A 24,017-nucleotide genomic window follows, 5' to 3' on the forward strand; every position below is an offset into this window, starting at 1 on the left:
GTTTCAGGCTGTCTACCTCAACAGTCATCCCATCAAACGCAGTCGAGGTACGTCTGGATGCACGAAGGGCCCTTGTTGAAGAAGATCCAGCCGTAGAGGAAGAGCCACAAGGTTCACCCACCCGAAGAGAGCGCAGGTCCGAAACCACGACTGGCTAGTCTGGTGCTACCAGGATTACAGTGATTTACTCTCATTTGATTCTCGAGGATCCGAGACAGCAGAGGGATCGGAGGAAAAAAACATACTAGGTTGTGCGGCCAAGACATGGCCAGAGCATCCACAATTTCCACTTGAGGATCCAGTGTTCTGGACATATCGAGGAAGTTGATGATTGAGTCGGGACGCCATGAGATCCACCTCCAGATAACCCCAGTGTTGTATCAGAGTATCGAACACCTCTGGGTGAAGTGCCCCTTCTCCTGGATGGAGATCCTGACAGCTGACAGTCTGCTTACTAATTGTCCACGCCCCGGAATGAATACTGGTCGAGAGAATTACTGCATCGCGTTCTTCCCACTGGAGAATACTTGCCAACTCTCACATTGCCATGCGACTGCGAGTTCCTGTTTGTTGAATTATGCTATCGCGTTGTCTGATTGAACCTTCACCGCTTTGCATCAAAGAATGTAAGTGGTCTGTACCAGAGCATTGTAGATTGCGAAGACTAATGGCCCGGCAGATAAGAATCAAACATGACCTTGCATCATCCTCCGAGGCTGGCGTCTCTTTGTTAGAACAGTCCAGTTCCATACACCGAACCGCCTGCCCGCAGTGAGATTTTGTAGTTGGAGCCACCAAAGAAGCGACACTCGCGTCTTGTGAGTTAAACGTACCAACTGCTAAAAGTGCAGATGTGACCCTGACCATTGGTGCAAAAGGTCCAACTTAAAAGGACGCGAGCGAAAGCAGCCAAACTCCAGAGTTTCGAAGGCTGCTACCATTATCCCTAACAATTGAATGCATAATGGACGGATACCAGACGTGGCTTGATAACCGCCTGTACCAGTCTCTGTATACTCAGAGCTTTGTCTTGTGATCGTAAGACTCTCTGTATGTTGGTGTCCAGGATCATCCCGAGAAACTGGATACGCTGTGACTGCTGAAGGTTAGATTTCCGAAAGTTAATTAGCCACCCGCATTCCACCACCATATTGTATTTATATATTGCATGCTCCTGGAGTATGAGATTGGATGGAACATTGAGGTCGTCTAGGTATGGTATTATTGGAACCCCCAATGACCTGAGGTGAGCAATCATCACCGACCTGACCTTGGTGGATAGTCCGAATGGTAACGCTCTGAACTGAAAATGATCGTGTTGTACCGTGACCCTGAGGAACGCCTGGTGAGGTTCCCAGATAGAAATGTGGAGCTATGCATCCAGAGATATTATAAATTCCTTGGGTTTCATGCCACGGTCTTTTCTGTAGGTTTTGGAGACGAGTAATGGTTGCTTGCCATAACCTCTACCCCACAAGGGTGTAGTTCTTCCACATCCACGAAAAGGTTGAGTGGGACGAAAGGAGGCCAACAACTGTTCTAGCATAAGAGCGTTTAGGCGGCAGAGCAAGAGTGTGTAAGAAGGTAGATTTACCCCTGTAACCCATAAGATCAGCATATCCAAAAGGAATATCACCCGTAAACGGAAGTGCCTCCGCCACTCTTTAGACTCCGCGTCTACTTGCCATGACCTTAGCCAAAGGGCTCTTCTGGCTGCAATGATCGATGCAGAGTCTAGCCGCTTCTCCTAAATATATAGCCAATTCATTAATATGTTCCGCTAGAAAAACTACCTCTTCTACCGTAACTCCATCTTGTAAGTCGTTTATTAACTTAGTGGCCCAATGATAAAGTGGGTCTTGAACTCGGGACCTTGAGCTTGGTAATCCATGGCTCTAACCACTTAGCTAACCAGCAACTGCATTTTGTTCATCCAAGAGCTCACCAATGTTGGTCTAAGTGAGACACCTGCGGCCGAATAAATGGATTTCAATATGGTGTCCAGTTTCCAATAAGGCAGGTCTTTCATCCACTTGAGGAGACTTTTTTCATTTATTCGTCAAAGGCTGGAACCGGATAAATGCTTAGGAAACTTTTAGGCATCTGATACAGTTTGTCCAGGTTTTTCCAAGCCTCCATCAGCTGATCATACAGTTTAATAGAAAGGGGATAAGTGACCAATGAGCAAATAAGAATTTACTTACCGATAATTCTATTTCTCATAGTCCGTAGTGGATGCTGGGGACTCCGAAAGGACCATGGGAATAGCGGCTCCGCAGGAGACTGGGCACAAAAGTAAAAGTTTTAGACTACCTGGTGTGCACTGGCTCCTCCCCCTATGACCCTCCTCCAAGCCTCAGTTAGGATACTGTGCCCGGACGAGCGTACACAATAAGGAAGGATTTTGAATCCCGGGTAAGACTCATACCAGCCACACCAATCACACCGTACAACTTGTGATCTGAACCCAGTTAACAGCATGATAACAGAGGAGCCTCTGAAAAGATGGCTCACAACAATAATAACCCGATTTTTGTAACAATAACTATGTACAAGTATTGCAGACAATCCGCACTTGGGATGGGCGCCCAGCATCCACTACGGACTATGAGAAATAGAATTATCGGTAAGTAAATTCTTATTTTCTCTAACGTCCTAGTGGATGCTGGGGACTCCGAAAGGACCATGGGGATTATACCAAAGCTCCCAAACGGGCGGGAGAGTGCGGATGACTCTGCAGCACCGAATGAGAGAACTCCAGGTCCTCCTCAGCCAGGGTATCAAATTTGTAGAATTTTGCAAACGTATTTGCCCCTGACCAAGTAGCTGCTCGGCAAAGTTGTAAAGCCGAGACCCCTCAGGCAGCCGCCCAAGATGAGCCCACTTTCCGTGTGGAATGGGCTTTTACAGATTTTGGCTGTGGCAGGCCTGCCACAGAATGTGCAAGCTGAATTGTACTACAAATCCAACGAGCAATCGTCTGCTTAGAAGCAGGAGCACCCAGCTTGTTGGGTGCATACAGGATAAACAGCGAGTCAGATTTTCTGACTCCAGCCGTCCTGGAAACATATATTTTCAGGGCCCTGACTACGTCCAGCAACTTGGAATCCTCCAAGTCCCTAGTAGCCGCAGGCACCACAATAGGCTGGTTTAAGTGAAATGCTGAAACCACCTTCGGGAGAAATTGAGGACGAGTCCTCAATTCTGCCCTGTCCGTATGAAAAATTAGGTAAGGGCTTTTATAGGATAAAGCCGCCAATTCTGATACACGCCTGGCTGAAGCCAGGGCTAACAGCATTACCACTTTCCATGTGAGATATTTTAAGTCCACAGTGGTGAGTGGTTCAAACCAATGTGATTTTAGGAATCCCAAAACTACATTGAGATCCCAAGGTGCCACTGGAGGCACAAAAGGAGGCTGTATATGCAGTACCCCCTTGACAAACGTCTGAACTTCAGGAACTGAAGCTAGTTCTTTTTGAAAGAATATTGACAGGGCCGAAATTTGAACCTTAATGGACCCTAATTTGAGGCCCATAGACAGTCCTGTTTGCAGGAAATGCAGGAATCGACCTAGTTGAAATTCCTCTGTAGGGGCCTTCCTGGCCTCACACCACGCAACATATTTACGCCAAATACGGTGATAATGTTGCACAGTTACATCCTTCCTGGCTTTGATCAGGGTAGGGATGACTTCATCCGGAATGCCTTTTTCCTTCAGAATCCGGCGTTCAACCGCCATGCCGTCAAACGCAGCCGCGGTAAGTCTTGGAACAGACATGGTCCCTGCTGGAGCAGGTCCTTTCTTAGAGGTAGAGGCCACGGGTCCTCCGTGAGCATCTCTTGAATTTCCGGGTACCAAGTCCTTCTTGGCCAATCCGGAGCCACGAGTATAGTCTTTACACCTCTCCTTCTTATGATTCTCAGTACCTTGGGTATGAGAGGCAGAGGAGGGAACACATATACTGACTGGTACACCCACGGTGTTACCAGAGCGTCCACAGCTATTGCCTGAGGGTCCCTTGACCTGGCGCAATATCTGTCCAGTTTTTTGTTGAGGCGGGACGCCATCATGTCCACCTTTGGTTTTTCCCAACGGTTCACAATCATGTGGAATACTTCTGGGTGAAGTCCCCACTCCCCCGGGTGAAGATCGTGTCTGCTGAGGAAGTCTGCTTCCCAGTTGTCCACTCCCGGAATGAACACTGCTGACAGTGCTATCACATGATTTGCCACCCAGCGAAGAATCCTTGCAACTTCCGTCATTGCCCTCCTGCTTCTTGTGCCGCCCTGTCTGTTTACGTGGGCGACTGCCGTGATGTTGTCCGACTGGATCAACACCGGCTGACCCTGAAGCAGAGGCCTTGCCTGACTTAGGGTATTGTAAATGGCCCTTAGTTCCAGGATATTTATGTGAAGTGACGTTTCCATGCTTGACCACAAGGGCTGGAAATTTTTTCCCTGTGTGACTGCTCCCCAGCCTCTCAGGCTGGCATCCGTGGTCACCAGGACCCAATCCTGAATGCCGAATCTGCGGCCCTCTAGGAGATGAGCACTCTGTAACCACCACAGGAGAGACACCCTTGTCCTTGGAGACAGGGTTATCCGCTGATGCATTTGAAGATGCGATCCGGACCATTTGTCCAGCAGATCCCACTGAAAAGTTCTTGCATGGAATCTGCCGAATGGAATCGCTTCGTAAGAAGCCACCATCTTTCCCAGGACCCTTGTGCATTGATGCACTGACACTTGGCCTGGTCTTAGGAGGTTCCTGACTAGGTCGGATAACTCCCTGGCTTTCTCCTCCGGGAGAAACACCTTTTTCTGTACGGTGTCCAGAATCATCCCTAGGAAAAGCAGACGTGTCGTCGGAATCAGCTGCGATTTTGGAATATTTAGAATCCATCCGTGCTGTCGTAGTACTACTTGAGATAGTGCTACTCCGACCTCTAACTGTTCTCTGGACCTTGCCCTTATCAGGAGATCGTCCAAGTAAGGGATAATTAAGACGCCTTTTCTTCGAAGAAGAATCATCATTTCGGCCATTACCTTGGTAAAGACCCGGGGTGCCGTGGACAATCCAAACGGCAGCGTCTGAAACTGATAGTGACAGTTCTGTACCACAAACCTGAGGTACCCTTGGTGAGAAGGGCAAATTGGGACATGGAGGTAAGCATCCTTGATGTCCAGAGACACCATATAGTCCCCTTCTTCCAGGTTCGCTATCACTGCTCTGAGTGACTCCATCTTGAACTTGAACCTTTTTATGTAAGTGTTCAAGGATTTTAGATTTAAAATGGGTCTCACCGAGCCGTCCGGTTTCGGTACCACAAACAGCGTGGAATAATACCCCTTTCCCTGTTGTAGGAGGGGTACCTTGATTATCACCTGCTGGGAATACAGCTTGTGAATGGCTTCCAATACCGCCTCCCTGTCGGGGGGGAGACGTTGGTAAAGCAGACTTCAGGAACCGGCGAGGGGGAGACGTCTCGAATTCCAATTTGTACCCCTGAGATACTACCTGCAGGATCCAGGGGTCCACTTGCGAGTGAGCCCACTGCGCGCTGAAATTCTTGAGACGGGCCCCCACCGTGCCTGAGTCCGCTTGTAAGGCCCCAGCGTCATGCTGAGGACTTGGCAGAAGCGGGGGAGGGCTTCTGTTCGTGGGAAGAGGCTGTCTGCTGCAGTCTTTTTCCCCTTCCTCTGCCCCGGGGCAGATATGAGTGGTCTTTTGCCCGCTTGCCCTTATGGGGACGAAAGGACTGAGCCTGAAAAGACGGCATCTTTTTCTGCTGAGAGGTGACCTGGGGTAAAAAGGTGGATTTCCCAGCCGTTGCCGTGGCCACCAGGTCCGATAGACCGACCCCAAATAACTCCTCCCCTTTATACGGCAATACTTCCATATGCCGTTTGGAATCCGCATCACCTGACCACTGTCGCGTCCATAACCCTCTTCTGGCAGAAATGGACATCGCACTTACTCTTGATGCCAGGGGCAAATATCCCTCTGTGCATCACGCATATATAGAAATGCATCCTTTAAATGCTCTATGGTCAATAATATATTGTCCCTGTCCAGGGTATCAATATTTTCAGTCAGGGAATCCGACCAAGCCACCCCAGCACTGCACATCCAGGCTGAGGCGATTGCTGGTCGCAGTATAACACCAGTATGTGTGTATATACTTTTTAGGATATTTTCCAGCTTCTTATCAGCTGGTTCCTTGAGGGCGGCCGTATCAGGAGACGGTAACGCCACTTGTTTTGATAAGCGTGTGAGCGCCTTATCCACCCTAGGGGGTGTTTCCCAACGCGCCCTAACCTCTGGCGGGAAAGGGTATAATGCCAATAATTTTTTAGAAATTAGCAGTTTTTTATCGGGGGAAACCCACGCTTCATCACACACCTCATTTAATTCATCTGATTCAGGAAAAACTACGGGTAGTTTTTTCACACCCCACATAATACCCTTTTTTGTGGTACTTGTAGCATCAGAAATGTTCAAAACCTCCTTCATTGCCGTGATCATGTAACGTGTGGCCCTACTGGAAAATACGTTTGTTTCCTCACCGTCGACACTGGAGTCAGTGTCCGTGTCTGTATCGACCTGAGGTAACGGGCGTTTTATAGCCCCTGACGGTGTTTGAGACGCCTGTACAGGTATTAACTGATTTGCCGGCTGTCTCATGTCGTCAACAGTCTTTTGTAAAGTGCCGACACTATAACGTAATTCTTTCCATAAGACCATCCAGTCAGGTGTCGACTCCCTAGGGGGTGACCTCACTAACACAGGCAATTGCTCCGCCTCCACACCATTTTCCTCCTCATACATGTCGACACAACGTACCGACACACAGCACACACACAGGGAATGCTCTGATAGAGGACAGGACCCCACTAGCCCTTTGGGGAGACAGAGGGAGAGTTTGCCAGCACACACCAGAGCGCTATATATATATATATATATATATATATATATATATATATATATATATATATATATATATATATATATATATATACATACACAGGGATAACCTTATATAAGTGTTTTTCCCTGATATAGCTGCTGTATATATTTATATGCCAAATTAGTGCCCCCCCCTCTCTTGTTTTACCCTGTTTCTGAAGTGCAGGACTGCAGGGGAGAGTCAGGGAGCCTTCCTCCAACGGAGCTGTGAGGAAAAAATGGCGCCAGTGTGCTGAGGATAGGCTCCGCCCCCTTCTCGGCGGCCTTTCTCCCGCTTTATTATGGAAAAATTGGCAGGGGTTAAATGCATCCATATAGCCCAGGAGCTATATGTGATGTATTTTTTGCCAAAAAAGGTATTTTTATTGCGTCTCAGGGCGCCCCCCCCCAGCGCCCTGCACCCTCAGTGACCGGAGTGTGAAGTGTGCTGAGAGCAATGGCGCACAGCTGCGGTGCTGTGCGCTACCTTATTGAAGACAGGACGTCTTCTGCCGCCGATTTTCCGGACCTCTTCAGTCTTCTGGCTCTGTAAGGGGGCCGGCGGCGCGGCTCTGGGACCCATCCATGGCTGGGCCTGTGATCGTCCCTCTGGAGCTAATGTCCAGTAGCCTAAGAAGCCCAATCCACTCTGCACGCAGGTGAGTTTGCTTCTTCTCCCCTTAGTCCCTCGGTGCAGTGAGCCTGTTGCCAGCAGGTCTCACTGAAAATAAAAAACCTACTTTAAACTTTTACTCTAAGCAGCTCAGGAGAGCCCCTTAGTATGCACCCTTCTCGTTCGGGCACAAAAATCTAACTGAGGCTTGGAGGAGGGTCATAGGGGGAGGAGCCAGTGCACACCAGGTAGTCTAAAGCTTTTACTTTTGTGCCCAGTCTCCTGCGGAGCCGCTATTCCCATGGTCCTTTCGGAGTCCCCAGCATCCACTAGGACGTTAGAGAAAATAGGGTAGTATCCGGTGAATCCGGAGTCGCAGTCTCAGAAATGTTTAAGACTCATCTTATTGACAAAATAAGAGGTTCAACTCCTTTAGAAGATTCTGGAGAAACTTTGTCAATAATTTCACGCACTCGTCCTCTTCAGTCTCATCCTGAGAGAGAGAAGTTCCTCCCTTGAGTCATCTGATTGAAAAAATCAGTGGTACTGGACCCTTCTTAGCTCTATAAACTGTGTGCGTCTGTTTACTGGATGTATCCAAGTGTAAAGGCCCGTACACACTGGTAGATATATCGGCCGCTCTCTTGAACGGCCGATATATTGCGGGACCGTCGGCCAGTGTGTACGGCCGATACGTCTGTGAACTCCGTCGTTCACAGACGTATCGCGTCGGCTGCGCAGCACAGCCGACGGCCAATATATCTACCGTTATATTGGTGCGTCGCTGTGCGTGTACGGGGCGGTCGGCCGACCGCCTGTACACATGCTGCGGTGGCCGGCGGTGATTGACAGCTGAACTGTGTATGCGCCCGCCCAGTTCATGACATCAGTCCCCGACGGATCGGGCAGTGTGAATGCACAGCACACTGCCCGATCCGTCCATAGATATATCTGCAGATCAATTGATCTGCAGATATATCTACTAGTGTGTACCCACCTTAAGACCCTCTACTGACCTGGCAAGCCATGCCACCCAAGGTGGTTCTGCAGAAGTATAAAGGGGAGTGGAATTAGCATTTTGGGGCTAATTTACATAAGCTCTGAAACACATGCTCCACACAGCTAGGAATCATCTGTTTTGGGGGTTTTTACACTGCGCACATACCAAAAAAAATGTATTTTATTTTTATGACACCTTATTCGCTGGTCTCTTGCCTGCCATTATAACAGACAGAGGAGACACACACATACACAGATACCTTCAATACAGAAAGTGAAAAAAATCAGGATAGAGGGAGGTATAATCTCTTAACTCCCCTATGCTAAACTTCCTCAGCCACCAGCCTGCACTTTATAGGCAAGCTTTAAGGTTCCTGGCAGTCCTAAAGGTGGGTACACACTAACAGATATATCTGCAGATCAACTGATCTGCAGATATATCTATGGACGGATCGGGCAGTGTGCTGTGCATACACACTGCCCGATCCGTCGGGGACTGACGTCATGAACTGGGCGGGCGTGTACACACGCCCGCCCAGTTCAGCTGTCAATCACCGCCGGCCTCCGCAGCATGTGTACGGGTGGTCGGCCGACCGCCCCGTACACACAGCGACGCGCCAATATATCGGTAGATATATTGGCCATCGGCTGTGCTGCGCGGCCGACGCGATACGTCTGTGAACGACGGAGTTCACAGACGTATCGGCAGTACACACTGGCCGACGGTCCCGCGATATATCGGCCGTTCAAAAGAACGGCCGATATATCGACCAGTGTGTACGGGCCTTAAGGAATGTGCACCTGCCTCTGTGAAGAGAAAACAAACACTGTTGCTAATTACTGTATAGCACGGTTTATTGACAGGCAGAAAACCCACCAACTCGGCCCCTCTTTTCTGGCACTCATCTCAACTAGGTCCTCTAAGTGCCTTTTTGAGTGGGTGCTTATTAGTGAAGATATTACCCCCCTGCTTGGTGTTAAAAACACACCCAGTGCAAGTGTTGCTTGCCAGAGCTCTGCGCTGCAGCGTTCTCTAGCCGCTTCTGTTCGAGCATGCTGCGGCTCATATACTTTGTGCAGCTGTGGGCCTCCCCCTTCATGCAGCGCATGGTCATCGCGGCTTGTCAGTATAGGCAAACTCTGCCACGGCTCACCCTGCTGAGTCTTCCCCCTCATTCTGCGCGCGGTAAGCGCGGCTTGTCAGTATAGGGAAAACTCAGCCGCGGCAATGCTGTTAAGTGGAGTGGAGCCACTTCCGCGTAGTGTGCTCCCGCTTGCCGGGTTGTGCAGGAGGGGAGTCGCTGTGCCCAATGCGTTGCAACGTGGGCGCCATGCAGGCGATTACACTCACCCATGTTGTGCCTCAGGAGGATGCGACCAGTATACAAAGTGCTTCTAATCTAAGTGCTGTACTCTGCAGCAAGAGGTGTTGCTAATGTACACCCGGACCCCACTTCTCAAATTAAGTGGTGAAGCGTCTCCTGAGGTGTAGAGAGACAGAAGTACTCCCTTGTAAAATTATAAAATAAAATAGAGTAAAAGATAAGTAGTAACTGAGCTGGAGCTCAGCCAGCGTGACCGGCTCCCTCGGCACAAATTAAAAAACTGAGGGATGGGGGATAGAGGGGGAGGAGCCTGTTTTACTTGTTAGAATTATTTAAAGTGCCAGCTCCCTGTAAGCCACCATCATCACCACACAGTCTTGAAGTTGTGCCAGTGTCCCCTAGTGGCTGACAGAAAAAATAAGAATTTACTTACCGATAATTCTATTTCTCGTAGTCCGTAGTGGATGCTGGGAACTCCGTAAGGACCATGGGGAATAGCGGCTCCGCAGGAGACTGGGCACAAAAGAAAAGCTTTAGGACTACCTGGTGTGCACTGGCTCCTCCCCCTATGACCCTCCTCCAAGCCTCAGTTAGGATATTGTGCCCGGACGAGCGTACACAATAAGGAAGGATTTTGAATCCCGGGTAAGACTCATACCAGCCACACCAATCACACTATACAACTTGTGATATGAACCCAGTTAACAGCATGATAACAGAGGAGCCTCTGGATAGATGGCTCACAACAATAACCCGATTTGTTAACAATAACCATGTACAGGTATTGCAGATAATCCGCACTTGGGATGGGCGCCCAGCATCCACTACGGACTACGAGAAATAGAATTATCGGTAAGTAAATTCTTATTTTCTCTGACGTCCTAGTGGATGCTGGGAAATCCGTAAGGACCATGGGGATTATATTAAAGCTCCCAAACGGGCGGGAGAGTGCGGATGACTCTGCAGCACCGAGTGAGAAAACTCCAGGTCCTCCTCAGCCAGAGTGTCAAATTTGTAAAATTTCACAAAAAAGTATTTGACCCTGACCAAGTAGCAGCTCGGCAAAGTTGTAAAGCCGAGACCCCTCGGGCAGCCGCCCAAGATGAGCCCACCTTCCTTGTGGAGTGGGCTTTTACAGATTTTGGCTGTGGCAGGCCTGCCACAGAATGCGCAAGCTGAATTGTACTACAAATCCAGCGAGCAATAGTCTGCTTAGAAGCAGGAGCACCCAGCTTGTTGGGTGCGTACAGGATAAATAGCGAGTCAGATTTTCTGACTCCAGCCGTCCTGGAAACATATTTTCAGGGCCCTGACAACGTCCAGCAACTCGGAGTCCTCCAAGTCCTTAGTAGCCGCAGGTACCACAATAGGCTGGTTCAGATGAAACGCTGAAACCACCTTTGGGAGAAATTGAGGACGAGTCCTCAATTCTGCCCTGTCCGTATGAAAAATCAGGTAAGGGCTTTTACAGGATAAAGCCGCCAATTCAGACACACGCCTGGCTGAAGCCAGGGCCAACAGCATGACCACTTTCCATGTGAGATATTTTAAGTCCACAGTGTTGAGTGGTTCAAACCAATGTGATTTTAGGAAACCCAAAACAACATTCAGATCCCAGGGTGCCACTGGAGGCACAAAAGGAGGTTGTATATGTAGCACTCCCTTAACAAACGTCTGGACTTCAGGCACTGAAGCCAGTTCTCTCTGAAAGAAAATCGACAGGGCCGAAATCTGGACCTTAATGGATCCTAATTTTAGGCCCATAGACACTCCTGCTTGCAGGAAATGCAGGAATCGACCCAGTTGAAATTCCTCCGTCGGGGCCTTTCTGGCCTCGCACCACGCAACATATTTCCGCCAGATGCGGTGATAATGCTTTGCGGTTACATCCTTTCTGGCTTTTATCAAAGTAGGGATGACTTCGTCTGGAATGCCTTTTTCCTTTAGGATCCGGCGTTCAACCGCCATGCCGTCAAACGCAGCCGCGGTAAGTCTTGGAACAGAGGGTCCCTGCTGGAGCAGGTCCCTTCTCAGAGGTAGAGGCCACGGGTCCTCTGTGAGCATTTCTTGAAGTTCCGGGTACCAAGTCCTTCTTGGCCAATCCGGAGCCACGAGAATAGTTCTTACTCCTCCCCGCCGTATAATCCTCAGCACTTTGGGTATGAGAGGCAGAGGAGGGAACACATACACTGACTGGTACACCCACGGTGTTACCAAAGCGTCCACAGCTATTGCTTGAGGGTCCCTTGACCTGGCGCAATACCTGTCCAGTTTTTTGTTGAGGCGGGACGCCATCATGTCCACCTTTGGTTTTTCCCAACGGTTTACAATCATGTGGAAGACTTCTGGGTGAAGTCCCCACTCTCCCGGGTGGAGGTCGTGCCTGCTGAGGAAGTCTGCTTCCCAGTTGTCCACTCCCGGATTGAACACTGCTGACAGTGCTATCACATGATTTTCCGCCCAGCGAAGAATCCTTGCAGCTTCTGCCATTGCCCTCCTGCTTCTTGTGCCGCCCTGTCTGTTTACGTGGGCGACTGCCGTGATGTTGTCCGACTGGATCAGCACCGGCTGACCTTGAAGCAGAGGTCTTGCTTGGCTCAGAGCATTGTAAATGGCTCTTAACTCCAGGCTATTTATGTGAAGTGATGTCTCCAGGCTTGACCACAAGCCCTGGAAGTTTCTTCCCTGTGTGACTGCTCCCCAGCCTCGCAGGCTGGCATCTGTGGTCACCAGGACCCAGTCCTGAATGCCGAATCTGCGGCCCTCTAGAAGAGGAGCACTCTGCAACCACCACAGGAGAGACACCCTTGTCCTTGGGGACAGGGTTATCCGCCGATGCATCTGAAGATGCGATCCGGACCATTTGTCCAGCAGGTCCCACTGGAATGTTCTTGCGTGGAATCTGCCGAATGGGATTGCTTCGTAGGAAGCCACCATTTTTCCCAGGACCCTTGTGCATTGATGCACTGATACTTGGCCTGGTTTTAGGAGGTTTCTGACTAGCTCGGATAACTCTCTGGCTTTCTCTTCCGGGAGAAACACCTTTTTCTGGACTGTGTCCAGGATCATCCCTAGGAATAGAAGACGTGTCGTCGGGATCAGCTGCGATTTTGGGATATTGAGAATCCAACCGTGCTGCCGCAGCACTACTTGAGATAGTGCTACTCCGACTACCAACTGTTCCTCGGATCTTGCCCTTATCAGGAGATCGTCCAAATAAGGGATAATTAAAACTCCTTTCCTTCGAAGGAGTATCATCATTTCGGCCATTACTTTGGTAAAGACCCGGGGCGCCGTGGACAATCCAAACGGCAGCGTCTGAAACTGATAGTGGCAGTTCTGTACCACAAACCTGAGGTACCCTTGGTGAGAAGGGTAAATTGGGACATGGAGGTAAGCATCCTTGATGTCCAGAGACACCATATAATCCCCTTCTTCCAGGTTCGCGATCACCGCTCTGAGTGACTCCATCTTGAATTTGAACCTCTGTATGTAAGTGTTCAAAGATTTTAGATTTAAAATAGGTCTCACCGAGCCATCCGGCTTCGGTACCACAAACAGCGTGGAATAATACCCCTTTCCCTGTTGCAGGAGGGGTACCTTGATTATCACCTGCTGAGAATACAGCTTGTGAATGGCTTCCAATACCGCCTCCCTGTCGGAGGCAGACGTCGGTAAGGCAGACTTTAGGAAACGACGGGGGGGGGGGGGGGGGGGGGAGACGTCTCGAATTCCAATTTGTACCCCTGAGATACCACCTGAAGGATCCAGGGGTCCACTTGTGAGTGAGCCCACTGCGCGCTGAAATTCTTGAGACGGGCCCCCACCGTGCCTGAGTCCGCTTGTAGAGCCCCAGCGTCATGCTGAGGACTTGGCAGAAGCGGGAGAGGGCTTCTGTTCCTGGGAACTGGCTGTTTGCTGCAGCCTTTTTCCTCTCCCTCTGCCACGGGGCAGAAATGAGGAGCCTTTTGCCCGCTTGCCCTTATGGGGCCGAAAGGACTGCGCCTGATAATACGGCGTCTTCTTATGTTGAGAGGCTACCTGGGGTAAAAATGTGGATTTCCCAGCAGTTGCCGTGGACACTAGGTCCGATAGACCTACCCCAAATAACTCCTCCCCTTTATAAGGCAATACTTCCATATGCCTTTTGGAATCAGCATCACCTGACCACTGCCGCGTCCATAACCCTCTTCTGGCAGATATGGACAGTGCACTTACTCTTGATGCCAGTCGGCAATTATCCCTCTGTGCATCACGCATATATAAAAATGCATCTTTTAAATGCTCTATAGTCAGTAATATACTGTCCCTATCTAGGGTATCAATATTTTCAGTCAGGGAATCCGACCACGCCACCCCAGCACTGCACATCCAGGCTGAGGCGATTGCTGGTCGCAGTATAACACCCGTGTGAGTGTATATACACATTTTAGGATATTCTCCTGCTTTCTGTCAGCAGGTTCCTTAAGGGCGGCCGTATCAGGAGACGGTAGTGCCACCTGTTTAGACAAGCGTGTGAGCGCTTTATCCACCCTAGGGGGTGTTTCCCAACGTGCCCTATCCTCTGGCGGGAAGGGGTATGATGCCAATAACCTTTTAGGGATTATCAGTTTTTTATCGGGAGAAACCCACGCTTCATCACACACTTCATTTAATTCCTCAGATGCAGGAAAAACTACAGGTAGTTTTTTCTCACCAAACATAATACCCTTTTTAGTGGTACTTGTACTATCAGAAATGTGTAAAACATTTTTCATTGCCTTAATCATGTAACGTGTGGCCCTACTGGCAGTCACATTCGTCTCTTCATCGTCGACACTGGAGTCAGTATCCGTGTCGGCGTCTGTATCTGCCACCTGAGATAGCGGGCGTTTTAGAGCCCCTGATGGTCTTTGAGACGCCTGGACAGGCACAAGCTGGGTAGCCGGCTGTCTCATGTCATCAACCGTCTTTTGTAAAGAGCTGACACTTTCACGTAATTCCTTCCATAAGCCCATCCACTCAGGTGTCGACTCCCTAGGGGGTGACATCTCCATTATAGGCAATTGCTCCGCCTCCACATCATTTTCCTCCTCATACATGTCGACACAGTCGTACCGACACACAGCACACACACAGGGAATGCTCTGATAGAGGACAGGACCCCACTAGCCCTTTGGGGAGACAGAGGGAGAGTATGCCAGCACACACCAGAGCGCTATATATATGTTGGGATAACACTATACAGAGTGTTTTTCCCCTTATAGCTGCTGTTTATATTATACAGCGCCTAATTAGTGCCCCCCCCTCTTGTTTTACCCTTTTCTGTAGTGCAGGACTGCAGGGGAGAGTCAGGGAGACGTCCTTCCAGCGGAGCTGTGAGGGAAAATGGCGCCAGTGTGCTGAGGAGATAGGCTCCGCCCCCTTCTCGGCTGACTTTTCTCCCGCTTTTTTCAGGAATCTGGCAGGGGTTAATATACATCCATATAGCCCTGGGGGTTATATGTGATGTATTTCAGCCAGCCAAGGTGTTCATATTGCCCTCAGGGCGCCCCCCCCCCCCCCCCCCAGCGCCCTGCACCCATCAGTGACCGGAGCGTGTGGTGTGCATGAGGAGCAATGGCGCACAGCTGCAGTGCTGTGCGCTACCTTGGTGAAGACTGATGTCTTCCTGCCGCCGATTTTCCGGACTTCTTCTTGCTTCTGGCTCTGTAAGGGGGCCGGCGGCGCGGCTCTGGGACCGGACTCCGAGGCTGGGCCTGTGTTCGGTCCCTCTGGAGCTAATGGTGTCCAGTAGCCTAAGAAGCCCAAGCTGGCTGCAAGCAGGCAGGTTCGCTTCTTCTCCCCTTAGTCCCTCGATGCAGTGAGCCTGTTGCCAGCAGGTCTCACTGAAAATAAAAAACCTAAAACTAACTTTTCCTAAGAAGCTCAGGAGAGCCCCCTAGATTGCACCCAGCTCGGTCGGGCACAAAAATCTAACTGAGGCTTGGAGGAGGGTCATAGGGGGAGGATCCAGTGCACACCAGGTAGTCCTAAAGCTTTTCTTTTGTGCCCAGTCTCCTGCGGAGCCGCTATTCCCCATGGTCCTTACGGAGTTCCCAGCATCCACTAGGACGTCAGAGAAATTTATTTAAATTTTTTATTGAAAAAAAATGTCTTGCACCCCCATTCTTTGCACATAGGTCCCCCCAGTAAAAACATCTCCTACCCATCCAGTGTCAATAGATCCCCTAAAAGCAATCACCCATCAACCCATTAGACGTAATAGATCCTAGTTGCACAGGTCCCTACCCTTCAGTGTCCATATGTGCCTAATACACTACCCCCCCCCCCCCTCCCCATTTTACTATACATACTGTATATATAACACCGACACCCCTCCCCCATTCCGGGACAATAACCTTTTTGTGGGCATTGTAAATCCTTCTACCACCTCTAAGTTCCAACAGATTGCAGTACGCTGGCATTACCCCTCCTCCATCAAGCACAAGACATTCTGAGGTGCAAATTCAGCAGACGTCCGCAGTAGCAGACTGCTAAATCTCTGCTGGGGGACCAGAGTGAAAGGAAACCTGTTCTACCTCATTATCAGCAGGACGGAAAGATGTGATGACGCGCAATGGGATGCGACAGTGTCACTGACAACCCAGCTAGATGTGGTTGTATTCCATGCTACTGTGCCAGTTAAATGGTTAAATCTTAAAACACATCTCTAGCACGGTCATTTTAACATTTCTTCTGCAGCATTAACTCAGGTTCATATTAATCAGGTTATTACACACCATTTATTGTTACCACTTATATCATAATTATTAAAATAAATTCTTGGTCCTGATGAGCTTTTAAAATATATTTTTACTGTTAATAAATGCTTAACTGATTAAAATTGCTAAAAGCACTCTAATTGTTAATAAAATGTTTTATTAAATTTTATTTATAAGGCGCCACAAGTGTTTCGCAGTGCCGTACAAAGGACAGCACAGGGAGACAAATTAGCATTACAGTAAATAAATCACAAAAATAGAGTACAGGTAACAAAGAGCACCACAATTCTCAAAACATAATACAGCTAAGATTTAAGTAGCGAGAGAGTAATCATCGTATTACTTGGGGCTGGCGGCCATAGATAGAGATGAGCCTTTACGAAAAGGAGAAAAAGCGGGTAAATATGGTCGCTGAGTAGGAGAGAGCTGCGAGTGAAATGTGTCGAGAAGAGGGCTTGGATAACAAGAGGAAAGAGGGCCCTGCTCTGAAGAGCTAACAATCTAGTGGGAAGGGGCGACAGACAGATGACATGAGGTGCAAGCAAGCAGGAGGAAGCCTGATGGCAGTCTGTAAGCAAAGCAGAGATGTTCAAGGCAGGAGGGGGCAGATGAGGCAGGGGGATGAAGGAGCAGCCTCAGGACTAGGCTATGCATCGGAAGGATACGCTTAGATGAATAGGTGGGTTTTCAGTGCCCGTTTGAAGCTTTGCAAGGTTGGGGGAGAATCTTATGGAGCGGGGGAGCGCGGGCAAAATCTTGAATGTGAGCATGGGAAGCAGTGACCAGGGTAGAGGAGAGGCGACGGTCATTGGCCGACCGTAGGGAGCGGGAGGGAGTATGAAGGGAGAGGAGGTTGGATATGTAGAGAGCAGTGGAATTAGAGAAAGCCTTGTATGTGAGGGTGAGTTTGAAGAGTATTCTGTTTGGGAATGGGAGCCAGTGCAGATGTTAGTTGCACTCTGGGAGAGAAATGGTCTGATGCGAGCAATGTTGCAAAGCTGGAACCGAAAGGATTGTGCCAGAGCTTGGATGTGGGTTGCAAAGGAAAGGGAGGAGTCAAGAGTGACGCCCAAGCAGCGGAGTTGGGGAACAAGGAGATGGTGTTGTCAACAATGATAGAGATATTGGTAGGGTGTGTTACTCTGGCTGGGGGGAAAGATAATGATGAGCATCAGAGAGCACTTAGAGATGGCGGAGAGGCAGTTGGAGACCTGAGAGAGGACAGATCAGGAGAGGAGAGGTAGAGTTGTGTGTTATCAGCATAGAGTTGGTATTGAAGGACAAAAGGAGTTAATGAGCACACCCAGGGAAGAGGTGTACAGGGAGAATAGAAGAGGGCCTAGGACAGAACCCTGAGGGACACCAACAGGAAGGATGGAAGGGTGTGAGGTGGTGCCAGAGGCAGACACAGAAGGAGCGGTTAGTGAGGTAAGAGGTAAACCAGTGCTTTAAGGGTAGGAGCCCAGTGTCTCTCTAATGGACATAGAAAAAACACAAACATAAATGTAAACATTCTCTTTTCTCATCCATTGTGCTGGGAGACACTGGAGACATCCCACAGCTGCCTCTAAAGGTGAGTACACACAGCTGAAGGGATGCGAGGCACATTCCTTCCAAAACGGATATCCCTGGATGCAGACACGTTATTAATAGATAAACAGGAGTACCTCTCCCATCTCATATGACAGGATTCACCAGAAAATAGCAAGCAGCCACAGGATAATAGCATTATAAAATTAGGAAAATAAGACATCTTACGTATAAGATTTTAAGTGCCAAAATTGGACAAATGAAAGGAATTGAAGAAAATAAATAAATAATAAGCATGGGTGATGATCGGAACACGTTGTGTCAAAGAGATGGCATCAGAACTTTGTTAATTATAAAATAGATAATGGCATGCTTTGCTAAACAACATTACCAAGATTCCTAAATATCCCTACAGGAGTAGGGTGATCAGTTGTACACCTGTTATTTAACTATCACGAGCAAGTCCTTAAATAATACTAAAGTGATTCCATAAGGATGATTTGAGGAATGTCTCGACAATAAATTTGTTTAATCCAAGATTTAATTACAAATTGCAATGCACTATGGAAGATGCTGTTGCTACATAAATAAGGGTTAATACAAACAATGTAATCATCAGCTGATCGGCTTCAATAAAAGCACAATGTATAGCAGCAACTGGGCACAGCTATTGGTCTGTCGGGCATGGAAAATTACACAGTATGTCTGACAAATGCGACAAATTTCGCTTGGCTATACTCTCATACAGACAGACCAAATATCTTACAGCATACAGCCGAGTCTGATAAATGGTGCGTCTTGTCTGTTAGTGATTTTTATTTGACAGTACGTGGCCACCTTTACTAATGTACAAACACTCACCCAGTGCCTACTATGACCTGGTGTGCTAAGCAGAGGAGCGATATTATGGACTTGCATGAAGAGGGCATAGGCTTACGCATACAGACCATTACTACTTACAGAGATAACACATTCAAACTAGGTATATGTACCGGAAACATTTCACATCCTGCAAATGGTATGAGAAGGCTGCCTAGTGATATATGATTTAATAGATGCAGTAAATGGACACTTTCTACTTTTTGCTGTTGTATTATCTGACCTTTCAGATCAGAAGTCACAGAATTTCCCTGTAATGCTTTTGTTCTGCCTACAATCTGTTCTCCAAAAGGGAGTCTCATGGGCCTAGTAGAGGAATTGATCCAAGGGAAATATTAAAGTCTTGAGATTGCCATTACTCAGTGGCAAAAGACTAATAGAGTGTTAAAGGAAATTATCTTTTTCCCTTAACACTGAAAAAAAAATGGAAAAAAAGCTAATAAACTCCTTGGTGCCCAGATCTTGAAACAAGACATGCTTTCCACACTGCAGCTAATATATAATAAAATGACAGCTGAAACTGGAGTACTGTTACATCCTGTCTCATCAAACGGGTAATCTGGTATGTATGCGAGTGAATGGACAATATACTATATTGCGAATACAAAATCTAACATTTCTATGTAATAACAACAACAACAACAATAATAAAAAACCCACAAAAGAAATAACAGTAAATGTATGAAAAACTTGCTCAGAGTTAGAGGTTAACTCCACTTGAAATGTTTTTGTCCAATTCAAACCCCCTGTAACAATTTAACTGGTGTGGTAGCAATAGATGGTTATAATACATTTCGGTACCAAACTTTACAGCACTGTGAAACGTGCATAAAATAGAAGACCACAAGGCTGTTTTATAATAGCAGTTATCTCCCAAATTTACACATGATAATCCGTGATTACAATAATGCAATATATTCTGTCAGCACAATATGCTTCAGTAAGGGCTAAAACACACTACCCGGTTTTTGCCGGCCGGGAAAAAGCCGGACGGCTTTTTCCCGTGCCGGCATTGTAGTTAACAGTGTGAGGGCTAGGGTCCCTTCACACTGCACGGCCCCGGCCCGGCTGCCGGGTTGCAGCCGGGTCTCACCACTGGAAGGTCCGGCGGCCGGGCCGTCTTTGCAGCCAGTGAACCGTGTGTGTGAAGGGGAGCTTTCACACACAACGGTTTTTTCTCAAGCCGTGTCTGATGCTGCACATGCGCACAGCATTACACACGGCTCAAAGCCGTCCTGTGTGCGAGACTCTGCCGGTTTCTCCCGGATGGCAAAAATCCGGACAAAGTTTGTCCGGCTTTTTGCCATCTGGGAGAAACCGGCCAGTGTGTTACAGCCCTAAGAGTATAAACATTATAGTAAACCAGATAATGTGTGGCAATTAGAGAATGAGGTAGAGAAAGCAATTAACATTTCTAATAAAATAAACAGCTGCAGCAGGTCAAACAAACACACCTCCAAACCTCACACTACCCCAGTTCCATCCTTTCACACAGAGGTCCTTTTCTACCAGATCCACCCGAAAGTGAGTCTTGAAGTAATCAGATAGCTTCTCATATTCCTGTGCAAACAAACATACCTGATCAGTTACACTTGAAATGGAAGTCTCACTGTTATTCTATTACGTTAGATGCTAACAAATAACAAGAATTGCATGACATAGGAAATGTTTATCAATTTATATGGGAAAAGATAAACGAGATGAATTAAGGCTAATGGATGTCAATAGGGTAATGAATTGACATATTAAAAGGTTTGTACTCTGCCAATGGTATAAGCGTTTAGAGAAAAGCACGGAAACCTATAAATTATAACTATACACAGAACTAATTTATGATAGAGAACAGTTCAGCATAAAACAAAACAAAAAAAAAAACCTTTCAACTCATTGTCTTTTTGATTTCACCAAATGTATAAATATCAGCTATAGCTGTTTCAAACTTGTCAAGGTAATAAGGCATTCTGAATGCATTTCACCTATGCCTACAATGGAATACTTCTATTAAAATGAAAAACATGCTAACAAAAAAAAAAAAAGTATACTACTATAAACAATTTCAATGACTTGGGACACAGGCTTGTGTCAGAAATATCACACCCACCAAGCATCTAAAAAGAGCTATGACAGAAGCAGACGGCAAAACAATAATCCTCTATCTATTGTAGGCCTCTATACATAGTTAACCTTAAACATTTATGAAAAATGAGAGGAAACAATTATCTGACTAAACTTACATGATGCGCTCACACTAGTTTGTAGTGCAAGGTGACGTTGGATTATCACTCTTAGAAGGGGTACACACGGAGAGATCTGTGATAAAATCTAAGCAATCTGACTAGTGCTTACAAGTTAAGCACGGATCTCGTGTGCATGCCCCCCCCAGCGATAACGATGCGCGGTCCAGTGCGTCGCTATCGCCGGTGCTAGATTGGTCTGCATGCAGACTCAATCTAGCAGGTCGCTCATTTCACCCACTGGGTGAAATGAGCGGCCCTCCCGTCCCTACCCCCCTCGATCAGCAAACATCGCGCTGTGCTGAGCAGTCTCCTAGTGTGTACTGGCCATTAGGGGGAAACACAATTAGCTCCAACAGCCGTCCATATTGTGTATTTGTTTTCAACTGCCCGAGGCAGGGGGGGGAATCCATGATAAATGACCGTTTCCTTAATCACGAAAACACATGGGTCTTGGAACTTATCCTGGATAATGTGTGTTTTAACATGAAAACTGAACATTTTTCTAGAGAAAAAAAAACGGGGATTTATTGAATTGCCCGATAATAACCATTGGGCATTAGCAATAAACACCGTTTTTTCTCTGGAAAAATTATCAGAGACAATCGAATATCACCTTTAATGTACACTAAGGGGGGGGGGGGGGGGGGGGATATTTAATGGGTGACCATAATTGCATATCACCCGTCATTTTTAACAAATGCAATTCTTTTCGTACCTATTGTTTTTCACGCTGATCGCGCCCAGAAGTACCAGGTTTAGCCATGCAAAATGGCTAAGTCCGGTTGCCCAAACAAAACACTTTTCTGCTTGCCACCTCAGGAGCTGCAAGCAGAAATGATGTTAGCATGCCCGTTCGCAGAAACAACTGAATAGCTGTTGCGGGGGGATGGGGGCTGTGATAACAATTTGTAAAGTGTATGCCTAGCTTTAGATTCCAAATGGCATTGCAGCTTGAATGAATCTGTGAAAAGGAACCTGATGAGCTCAACTGCACTGTATGCGTGTGCGGTCATCAGTCAACTAATCTAACTGGACCTTATACATTCAAGCTGCTTGACCTGAGCTCAGAGAGGTCAGCACTCTCTCAGCGACGGCTGTATGAACCAATGAAAAGACTTGAGAAGTGAGCAAGTGGAGAAGTTGCCCATGGCAACCAATCAGCTTTGACGTTATAATTCTTTAGAATGCACTTGATAAATATAAGTAGCAGCTGATTGGTTGCTATGGGCACACTATTCACTACTTCATACATCTACCCCTCAGTATATAGGCAGCTTTAATGGAATGACTGGTAAATGTGAAACCTGACAGTTTACTAAAACAATGATCACACCAGGTCTTCAACATACCCACAACACAAATCATATCACAAACATGCTACATTAAAAATTAATCCAGTGTACTTACTGCCTCCCGGAAACCATCATATTTGTACACATGGCCTGCACTGGTTAACAACTTGATGCCATAACCTAGGGCAACACGTCGCCATACACCCTCTGACAGGTCAGCAGCTGCAATGTTTTCTACTTTCCCCGTCTTGCTGTTCTTATACATGAGGCCAGTCTTGGATAAACGCAGCCGTCCATCATTCTACAACAAGAGAAAAGGTCAGAATAGAGTTAAGAGATTATTATCATCATCATCCTTTATTTATATGGCGCCACAAGGGTTCTGCAGCGCCCAAGTACAGGGTAAATACCCATAGCTACATCAGCAGATGACACTGGAATAAGTATCAGGTGGCAGAAAACTGCTGGATTTGGTGCAGCTGACGATTACAGAAAAGGGATAAGCACATGAGGGAAGAAGGGACCTACTCGTGAGATATATATCTTACACGCACAAAAGGAAAAAGCACATATACTGGTGCTGATATAAATAAGTGTGGCACACCTAAATAAGTAACTGAGAGCTTAGGAAACAAGTACAATGAAGCAGCTAGTGAGATGTGCCAGCACATTTCAACTAAAACACATCCCAAACATAATAAAACGTTGGACAGTTGTCGAAAGATGTATCCAAAGGGAACAGGACCTTTATTAGTAGCCGCTATAGCCCTATGCCAGTGCATATGGAGACCAGCAGTTCCCCATCATAGGACCCGCTAGCGTCACTGCCCGCACACAGGAGTACAGAGAGCAAGGGCAGAACGATGTATTCCCAGTATAGTTACAAACACATACACAGAAGCAATCTCTCACCATTGACCCTTTCACCTCCTGGTAAATGTCGTTAAACTCCAACGTGTCAGCCATGATATCACGTGCCCACCGGTGCCGGTACTCCCGCTCTTCCCGCCAGGGCACGCTCAGCAACCGGAAGACACAGTATACGACTTCCGTCAACTCACTCCGGTGACGTGAATCGCAGGAAACGCAAGACGATGTACACCAGGGAAGGTTAGAAATATGTCGCCGCAATGTGCTCGGCCATGTTGTTGGTTGTAAAAGCTGTACTAAGCGAGAGAGAGAGGACGGAGATAAAGTACAAATCAGCTCCTAAACTGCTGTTATAGACTGTGGCGTATTCATTTAGTACCGGTTCTTTCGTGCATACGAAAAACGTAACTTTTCGGCTGTTTATAGGTCGCATTTACATCATTCGCCTACCGTCCAACATTTTACACATAAAAATCGGTACAAAGTAGGAAAGGGGGCGTGGCCGCTGGTAAAACGCCCCTTTTCCAATACTTTCAATGGAAGTTTGGAGAGCAAAAAATCGGTACAGACGGACCATAAA

At 47.5% G+C, this 24,017-nt stretch overlaps 1 protein-coding gene across 2 annotated transcripts in view; it reads right to left on the bottom strand.

Annotated features, from left to right (window-relative positions):
- The window catches only part of SSRP1 (structure specific recognition protein 1), a 115,046-nt gene extending 91,399 nt beyond the window's left edge, over positions 1–23,647 (bottom strand). The window contains exons 1-3 of one of the 2 annotated variants that reach the window (XM_063958552.1): positions 23,480–23,647; positions 22,683–22,868; positions 20,493–20,598 (exon numbers count right to left, since the gene is read on the bottom strand). In XM_063958552.1, coding sequence (XP_063814622.1) covers positions 20,493–20,598; positions 22,683–22,868; positions 23,480–23,533 — 346 coding nt within the window. In that variant the 5' untranslated portion in view covers positions 23,534–23,647. Of the gene's footprint in view, positions 1–20,492; positions 20,599–22,682; positions 22,869–23,312; positions 23,396–23,479 lie in introns of those variants that run through there. The other variant, XM_063958553.1, reaches the window with a different exon arrangement.
- Positions 23,648–24,017: the final 370 nt, after the last annotated feature.

This window comes from Pseudophryne corroboree, chromosome 3 (assembly GCF_028390025.1).
Source record: "Pseudophryne corroboree isolate aPseCor3 chromosome 3, aPseCor3.hap2, whole genome shotgun sequence".
Lineage (NCBI taxonomy): Eukaryota > Metazoa > Chordata > Amphibia > Anura > Myobatrachidae > Pseudophryne > Pseudophryne corroboree.